The sequence below is a fragment of the Pseudophryne corroboree genome, chromosome 8 (assembly GCF_028390025.1).
Source record: "Pseudophryne corroboree isolate aPseCor3 chromosome 8, aPseCor3.hap2, whole genome shotgun sequence".
In the NCBI taxonomy this organism is placed as follows: domain Eukaryota; kingdom Metazoa; phylum Chordata; class Amphibia; order Anura; family Myobatrachidae; genus Pseudophryne; species Pseudophryne corroboree.
In genome coordinates, this window is record NC_086451.1 from 267,314,481 (window position 1) to 267,324,166 (window position 9,686).

The window sequence follows — 9,686 nt, forward strand, 5'->3', positions numbered from 1 at the left end:
AATGTCAGAAATGTGCAACACATTTTTAATTGCCGTAATCATGCAATGGATGGCCCTAGTGGAATGTACATTAGTCTCGTCCTCGTCGACACTGGAGTCAGACTCTGTGTCGACATCTGTGTCTGCCATCTGAGGTAGCGGGCGTTTTTGAGCCCCTGATGGCCTTTGAGACGCCTGGGCAGGCACTGGCTGAGAAGCCGGCTGTCCCACAGCTGTTATGTCATCGAACCTTTTATGCAAGGAGTTGACACTGTCGTGTAAAACCTTCCACATATCCATCCACTCTGGTGTCGACCCCGCAGGGGGTGACATCACATTTATCGGCACTTGCTCCGCCTCCACATAAGCCTCCTCATCAAACATGTCGACACAGCCGTACCGACACACCGCACACACAGGGAATGCTCTGACTGAGGACAGGACCCCACAAAGTCCTTTGGGGAGACAGAGAGAGAGTATGCCAGCACACACCACAGCGCTATATAATCAGGGATTTACACTAACACAAAGTGATTTTTCCCTATAGCTGCTTTACATATACAGTTTGCGCCTAAATTTAGTGCCCCCCCTCTCTTTTTTACCCTTTGAGCCTGGAAACTGCAGGGGAGAGCCTGGGGAGCTGTCTTCCAGCGGAGCTGTGAAGAGGAAATGGCGCCAGTGTGCTGAGGGAGATAGCCCCGCCCCCTTCTCGGTGGACTTCTCCCGCTCTTATATTTATATTATGGCGGGGGATTTTTGCACATATATAGTTTTTTAGACTATATTATGTGCTGTTCGCCAATGTAAGGTACTCTAATTGCAGCCCAGGGCACCCCCCCCCCCCCAGCGCCCATCAGTGACCGGAGTATGTGGTGTGCATAGGGAGCAATGGCGCACAGGTGCAGTGCTGTGCGCTACCTTAATGAAGGCCGGAGTCTTCAGCCGCCGATTTCCAGGATGTTCTTCTAGCTTCTGGCTCTGCAAGGGGGACGGCGGCGCGGCTCCGGGACCGGACGACCGAGGCTGGGCCTGTGTTCGATCCCTCTGGAGCTAATGGTGTCCAGTAGCCTAGAAGCCCAAGCTAGCTGCAAGCAGGTAGGTTCGCTTCTCTCCCCTAAGTCCCTCGTAGCAGTGAGTCTGTTGCCAGCAGATCTCACTGAAAATAAAAAACCTAACAAATACTTTCTTTACTAGAAGCTCAGGAGAGCCCCTAGTGTGCAACCAGCTCGAGCCGGGCACAGATTCTAACTGAGGTCTGGAGGAGGGGCATAGAGGGAGGAGCCAGTGCACACCAGATAGTACCTAATCTTTCTTTTAGAGTGCCCAGTCTCCTGCGGAGCCCGTCTATTCCCCATGGTCCTTACGGAGTACCCAGCATCCACTAGGACGTCAGAGAAAACTGATTTGCCTGAGCCAGGAATATATGGACGGGCACGTTGCATGCTGGGAGGCCAAAAAGCTTTGACCGATTGGGATATGATGAAGCGACAGCGGATTTGCACCAATGTTATCCTGTGTATAACCTATGGACCATGCCGGAGAAAAACAACCCGGCACCAACGTTGAACAAGCACGGGGCCACGCAATATGAACGAGAACGTTCATATTGTTCAGTAAAATGTTTAAGTGTGTAGGGCCTATTAATCCACTGGTTCCCAAACTGTGTGCCAAGTCACCCAGCGGTGCCACATAACTCTTGTTGGTGGTTGCCACATAACTCTTGTTGTTAGGTTGGTGGGTCCAGGACCAAATCAAATTATTTATGGTGACAGTGATGGGCAAAACCAGTGCTGGTGGCTGGCGATCATAACACGTGGACAATCGGAAGCACAACTATACACCAGCCACCCTAAGGATTACAGGCAGGCACTATTACTATAATTTCTCTTACGTCCTAGAGGATGCTGGGGACTCCGTAAGTACCATGGGGTATAGACGGCTCCGCAGGAGACATGGGCACTCTAAGACTTTTCAATGGGCGTGAGCTGGCTCCTCCCTCTATGCCCCTCCTCCAGACCTCAGTTAGATTCTGTGCCCAGAGAAGACTGGTCACAAACTAGGGGAGCTCTACTGAGTTTCTCTGAAAAAGACTATTGTTAGGTTTTTTATTTTCAGGGAGCACTGCTGGCAACAGGCTCCCTGCTTTGTGGGACTGAGGGGAAAGAAGCAAACCTACTTTACTAATAAGCTCTGCTTCTTAGGCTACTGGACACCATTAGCTCCAGAGGGTCGGAACACAGGTGTCGTCCTCGCTGTTCGTCCCAGAGCCGCGCCGCCGTCCTCCTCGCAGAGCCGGAAGATAGAAGCCGGGTGAGTATAGGAAGCACAGCAAGGGTGCAGGGGGGGCGCCCTGGGCAGCAATTTTTACCTCATATATAGGCTGGCACAAGTATAGATACTGCTGAGGCAGTATATAAAGCCCCGCCAGTATAAACAGCAGGACCGAAGCCCGCCATCGAGGGGGCGGAGCTTGTTCCCTCAGCTCTAACCAGCGCCATTTTCTCCACAGCTTGCTGCAGAGAAGCTGCTCCCGGACTCTTCCCCTGCTGGAATCCTCACCCACAGTGGACAAGGCCCTTACGCGCTTGTCCAAAAAGGTGGTGGCCCGGACACGGCGACCTTAAAAGACCCTGCGGATCGCAGGCAGGAAACTACCTTAAAATCAATTTATGCGACTACGGGAGCCCTGCTCAGACCGGCGGTAGCGTCGGCATGGGTGGGGAGCGCAATTGCAGCATGGGCAGATAACTTGTCATCTGACATGGACACGCTCGATAAAGACAGTGTTTTGTTGACATTAGGTCACAAAGGACGCAGCGTTATATATGAGGGAGTCTGCGAGAGATATTGGGATCTTGGGTTCAAGAGCAAATGCCATGGCAATTTCAGCTAGGAGGTCACTGTGGACCCGCCAATGGACTGAGGATGCTGACTCCAAGAGACTTATGGAGGCTTTGCCTTACAAGGGTGAAGCTCTGTTTGGGGAAGGCCTTGCGGACCTGGTTTCCACAGCTACCGCGGGTAAGTCTTCTTTTCTGCCTTACATTCCCCCACAGCAAAAGAAAACACCTCAATACCAGATGCAGTCCTTTCGGGCTCATAAATTTAGAAAGGGGCGTGGTTCATCCTTCCTCGCCAGAGGTAGAGGTAGGGGGAAAAGAACACCAGCTTCGGCTAGTTCCCAGGAGCAAAAGTCCTCCCCGACCTCTACCAAATCCACCGCATGACGCTGGGGCCCCGCTGCGGGAGTCCGCACCGGTGGGTGCACGTCTTCAGCTCTTCAGCCAGGTCTGAGTTCATTCGGACTTGGATCCTTGGGTGATAGGAATTGTGTCCCAAGGCTACAAACTGGAGTTCGAAGATGTGCCTCCACGCCGATTTTTCAAATTGGCCTTGCCAGCTTCTCTCCCAAAAAAGCAATAGTTTCGGCGGCTATACAAAAGCTGTGTCAATAGCAAGTGATTATCCAGGTTCCCCAGTTGCAACAGGGAAAGGGGTTCTATTCAACCCTGTTTGTGGTCCCGAAGCCGGACGGTTCGGTCAGACCGATTCTGAACCTAAAATTCCTAAATCTATATTTGAAGAGATTCAAATTCAAAATGGAATCTCTCCAGGCAGTGATCTCCAGCCTGGAAGGGGGGTATTTTATGGTGTCACTAGACATAAAGGATGCATACCTTCATGTCCCCATATATCTTCCTCATCAGGCGTTCGTGAGATTCGCTGTACAGGATTGTCATTACCAGTTTCAGACGTTGCCGTTTGGGCTTTCCACGGCCCCGAGGATTTTCACCAAGGTAATGGCAGAAATGATGGTGCTCCTGCGCCTGACAAAAGTGAGATCAAGAGAACAATTACTGAAGAGCGTGGCTCTCTCTCTGAGGGTGCTACAACAACACGGCTGGCTTCTAAATTTGCCAAAGTCGCAGTTGGTCCCGACAACTCGGCTGTCGTTTTTGGGCATGATTCTGGACACGGAATGGCAGAGGGTTTTTCTCCCAGTGGAAAAAGCTCTGGAACTCCAGAACATGGTCAGGGTTCTGCTGAAACCAAAAAGAGTGTAGATTCATCAATGTTGGGAAAGATGGTGGCGGCCTACGAGGCCATTCCGTTTGGCAGGTTCCATGCAAGAACTTTTCAGTGGGACCTACTGAGCAAGTGGTCAGGGTCCCATCTCCAAATGCATCAGATGATAAGCCTGTCCCCCAGGGCCAGGATTTCTCTCCTGTGGTGGCTCCAGAGTGCTCACCTTCTAGAGCAGGGCTGGCCAAACCAGTCCTCGAGATCTACCAATAGTTCACATTTTCCAGACCTCCTAGCTGGTGCACAGGTGTAGGCATTACTAATTAAGATGTGCTGCATTCATTCCTAACTGACAATTCTACAGGTCTCCAGGAGGCCTGGAAAACATGAACTGTTGGTAGATCTCGAGGACCGGTTTGGCCAGCCCTGTTCTAGAGGGTCGCAGGTTTGGAATTCAAGATTGGGTTCTCGTGACCACGGACGCGAGCCTCCGAGGTTGGGGAACAGTCACACAGGACAAAAACTTTCAGGGAATATGGTCAAGCCAGGAGGCTTGTCTGCACATAAACGTGCTGGAATTAAGGGCCATATACAACGGCCTGAGCCAGGCGGAGCATCTCCTTCGCGAGTGCACAACTGGGAAGCAGACTTCCTCAGCAGACACGATCTCCATCCAGGAGAGTGGGGACTTCATCAAGAGGTCTTTGCAGAAGTGACAAGTTGTTGGGGGACTCCCTCAAATAGACATGATGGCGTCACGCCTCAACAAGAACCTTCAGACATATTGTTCCAGGGCAAGGGACCCTCAGGCAATAGCAGTGGACGCGCTAGTAACACCGTGGGTGTATCAAGCGGTCTGTGTGTTCCCTCCGCTTCCGCTCATCTCAAAAATACTGAGAATCATAAGAAGAACAAATGTTCAGACGATACTCATTGTCCCAGATTGGCCTGGTATCCAGATCTTCAGGAAATGATCACAGAAGATCCTTGGCCGCTTCCTCTCAGAGAGGACCTGTTACAACAGGGGCCGTGTGTGTTCCAAGACTTACCGCGATTACGTTTGACAGCATGGCGGTTGAACAATAGATCCTAGCTAGGAAAGGTATTCCAGGGGGAAGTCATCCCTACTCTACTTAAAGCTAGGAAGGAAGTAACGGCGAAGCACTATCACCGTATCTGGAGGAAGTATGTGTCTTGGTGTGAATCCAAGAATGCTCCTACAGAAGATTGCCAGCTGGGTCGTTTTCTCCATTTTCTACAGACAGGAGTGGATATGGGCCTAAAGTTAGGCTCCATTAAGGTGCAGATTTCGGCCTTATCAATATTCTTTCAGAAGGAATTGGCCTCTCTTCCAGAAGTACAGACTTTTGTGAAAGGAGTACTGCACATCCATCCTCCTTTTGTGCCCCCTGTGGCACCATGGGACCTGAACGTGGTGTTGCAGTTCCTTAAATCACATTGGTTTGAACCACTTCAAACGGTTGAGTTAAAATTTCTCACGTGGAAAGTGGTCATGTTATTGGCCTTGGCATCTGCAAGGCGGGTGTCAGAATTGGCGGCCTTGTCCCACAAGAGCCCCTATCTGATTTTCCACGTGGATAGACCGGAATTGAGAACTCGTCCACAATTTCTACCTAAAGTGGTTTCGTCGTTTCACATGAACCAACCTATTTTAGTGCCGGTGGCTACGGATGTCTTGGAGGAGTCCAAGTCCCTTGATGTAGTCAGGGCTTTAAAAATCTATGTAGCCAGAACGGCTCGTATTAGGAAAACAAAGGCTCTGTTTGTCCTATATGCGGCCAACAAGGTTAGCGCTCCTGCTTCCAAGCAGACTATTGCACGCTGGATCTGTAACACGATTCAGCAGGCTCATTTTACGGCAGGATTGCTGTTACCAAAATCGGTGAAGGACCATTCCACTAGGAAGGTGGGCTCTTCTTGGGCGGCTGCCCGAGGTGTCTCGGCATTACAGCTTTGCCGAGCAGCTACTTGGTCAGGTTCAAACACTTTTGCAAAATTCTATAAGTTTGATACCCTGGCTGATGAGGACCTTGTGTTTGCTCAATCGGTGCTGCAGTCATCCGCACTCTCCCGCCCGGTCTGGAGCTTTGGTATAAACCCCATGGTCCTTACGGAGTCCCCAGCATCCTCTAGGACGCTAGAGAAAATAAGATTTTAAACCTACCGGTAAATCTTTTTCTCCTAGTCCGTAGAGGATGCTGGGTGCCCGTCCCAGTGCGGAATAAATCTGCAGTACTTGTACATAGTTACTGATGTAGTTACACGAGAGTTGTGTACGGCTGAGATCAGACTGTTGCTGATTTCTGTTGTTCATGCTGTTAACTGGTTTAGTTATATACCATGTTATACGGTGTGTTTGTGGTGTGAGCTGGTATGTATCTCACCCTTAATTAACAAAATCCTTTTCCTCAAAATGTCCGTCTCCTCTGGGCACAGTTCTATAACTGAGGTCTGGAGGAGGGGCATAGAGGGAGGAGCCAGCTCACGCCCATTAAAAGGTCTTAGAGTGCCCATGTCTCCAACGGAGCCCGTCTATACCCCATGGTCCTTATGGAGTCCCCAGCATCCTCTACGGACTAGGAGAAAAAGATTTACGAGTAGGTTTAAAATCTTATTTTTTTCCCCCTCAAAATTTATCAATAAAAAACTTTTCCTAGAGGTGTCATGGACAAAATGCTGATACTCTAGGGTGCTGCGATTCAATAAAGTTTGGGAACCACTGACTTAAAAGCATAATGAACGGCAAGCGAGAAACAAGTTGCCTTTGCTTCATTATCCACTATGTGTGCCTGACCCTGACCACCTAGAAATGTCTCTGCTTTCTCAGATGCATTGGCACCTTTCCTGACTATATATGTTTGGAAATGGATGGGGGATCAGTATGATTTGCCAGCTGCATCCCGGCCGCCAGTATGCTGGCAGGGTGGCAAGCGCAAAGAGTCCCCTTGCGGGTTCTGTGGCTCGCTGCAATCGCCACAGGTTCTATACCCGCTCTTTGGGTGTCGTGGACACCCACGAGTGGGAATAGCCCCTGCGAGCCGGGATTCTGGCGTCGATATCCTGATCGCCGGAATCCGAAATGCTGTAACACAGCCTGCCTGTACTCGGCCCGATTACCCCACCCCGTATTCTGAAGATGGGTGGACACAACTCTTCTCATTGGCCTATGCACTATAGGATTACATTCATGATTTGATTGGCCTCTGATATGCGATACCCCAATGTACTGTCCGCACTACAGATGGGACCATAGCTAAAATACATTGGAGGCACAGTCATCCTGGAACACACTACTCTTGTAAGGAAAGAAAAGGTCTTGTTAGACCAGCATTTAGGAACTAGCTGCTGATACGTTGCAATGTGCAGTCAGTGGACCTGCAGTAATTTTGTTATACAGTATATGTAGACGTCTCATACTTTGTTTGCACTGGTGTTGCATTTTGCTGACGTTTATCCCATGGAGTTACATACTGGCACCACCTTATACAACATTTCTTGTTCATCACTAAATCTTTTCAGCGAGTGTCTTGGTCATTAAAGCTTTTGTCAAACCCCCAAATATCAACCATCTTTCAAAGTCACCCCTTACAGCTTGTCACCATAATTATAGGCCATTAAGCTGGGATGTCAATTGCTCGATTAACACGAGCCACACCTATATGGAAGGCATTCCCTCCAGTATGCTTGGTATCCCTCATTTCCTCAAAATGTTTTTTTATTTGCTCACTGCAGGGATTTTATTATATATAATTTTAATTCAGTAGTCTGTACTTGGGTACATTTGCTTCATGATCATCCTCCATGTGCAGCCCCACATCTATGTACAAATTCAGCAAACTTCTCTTCCTTCTGTCACCATGTAACCCACAGAATTGCATGGATGACTGTGTAGATAAATATGTACACTGACTCACACCCTAATGACGTATACTGTATGAGAGTAAAACCCTCAGGGAAACACATGGTGTGTGACATTACACATTCATTCTTCTTAATTACAGCATTACATGTAGATCTGATTGTAAAGCACTTACTTTTTAAACATGCTGCTGTCTCCAAGGGCCCGGTGGCTTATGGGAAATTGGGGTGAGAGGGGACAGGTTTACATCCGGGGTGTATCTGGCAGTGGCCCTCCGACCACGCCGGCTACAAAATTATACTCGCTCGCACCCCTGCAGCTGCACAACCTGGCGGAAGTGAGGTATTTAGGGCGGAAGTTGCGGCCTTTTGGGCGGAAGTTAAGGCTTTTTGGGCGGAAGCTATTTTGTCGGAAGTAAATGGTGACAAGTGCAGGGACTAAACGTTGTTGCTATGGAGAATTAATACACTTTGGCAGTTCGTCTATAATAAAATAAATTTTCCAAAATTAGATAATAATAGGGTAAGCACATGAATGGAAAATGGGACATTACCTGTTGTTTATAAGGTTAGTCCTGTAAATATTGACTCAAATTAAATGGTAACTACACCAAAAACTTAAATAATAAAAGTTACTATTCAGTCATGGTGGGGCTATGTTGAGAAAACAAAGTACACGAGACAGACAAGGAAAAACTAAGGGGGAAATGTATCAAGCTTTCTTAAGAGTGGTGTTGCTCATCGCAAGCAGTCATATTTTATTCTTTTATAGAATGTACTTATCAAATGTTAGCCAGTTGGTTGCTATGGGAAACATCTTCACTTGTCCAATTTTCCACTCTTATACCCCTTTCACATCGCAAATGCCGGATCCCACCCTGGAATTGAAAACGGGTCCTTCCTGGGTAGGATGCGGCATTGGACCCTAATGGCAGGCTTCCTGACACGGCAATATGCCGGGTCGGGTTGCCATAGCGGCGGGGGGACGGAGGCGGCACTGGGAGATTAACTCATGTCCGTGCTGCCTCTCCCTATGTAGTGAATGGGTCCTGGGTCGCATCGACCCGGGAACCCGTTCACGCTGCCACTGATCCGGTATTCAACCCGGGAATAACACTGCTTTATTCCCGGGTTGAATTACCAGGTCAGGCGACACGGGAATTCGACCATGGCCCCTTTCACATCACACACCGACCCGGCAATATGCCGGGTCGATACTGGGTTATTTGTGCATTGTGAAAGGGGTATTAAGCTGGGTACACACAAGAAAAGAAAGTGCCAATAACGACCAATCGTTATGACAAATGTGTAGATTATTAGCGATGCGTGCTCCTGCGGGTTGCTAGCGTCATCCCCAGCCAGACATCCCCAGCCATCTGTACATGCATCTCAATCTGAAGATGTTGCTAGCGATGCCATGCAGCCGATTGCAGCATGGCCCCACTCCTCCCCCAGCCCCGCCGTCATCGGCAAGTGTGTATGCACTTGCCGATGTCGGCACCCCGCCAGGTCCCGTTGCTAGCGAGCTCACCGGATATACACTAGGGATGGCCATCGTCCATCAATGATTTAAAAAATATTGATGGTCTATGGCCGATGTAGAATCGTTTTTCCATCAATGGGGAGAACCAGATGGTTCCCCGCCATCGATGATACACAACCACCTAATATTTTTATTTCTTCTTTTTTTTTGCAATGTGTCGGGACACAAAGCTTAGCTCTGCCCCCAACACTCTCGTGAAGCTCCACCCATGAGCTCTGATTTGCCCACAGCTTAATGGATAGTAAAGCAGGGGTGACCATCA

At 49.1% G+C, this 9,686-nt stretch overlaps 1 protein-coding gene across 1 annotated transcript in view; it reads right to left on the bottom strand.

Annotated features, from left to right (window-relative positions):
* MCTS1 (MCTS1 re-initiation and release factor) overlaps positions 1–8,237 on the bottom strand; it is a 139,425-nt gene extending 131,188 nt beyond the window's left edge. The window contains exon 1 of the mRNA XM_063937224.1: positions 8,058–8,237. Coding sequence (XP_063793294.1) covers positions 8,058–8,068 — 11 coding nt within the window. The 5' untranslated portion in view covers positions 8,069–8,237. The remainder of the gene's footprint in view (positions 1–8,057) is intronic.
* Between the last annotated feature and the right edge of the window lie 1,449 nt (positions 8,238–9,686).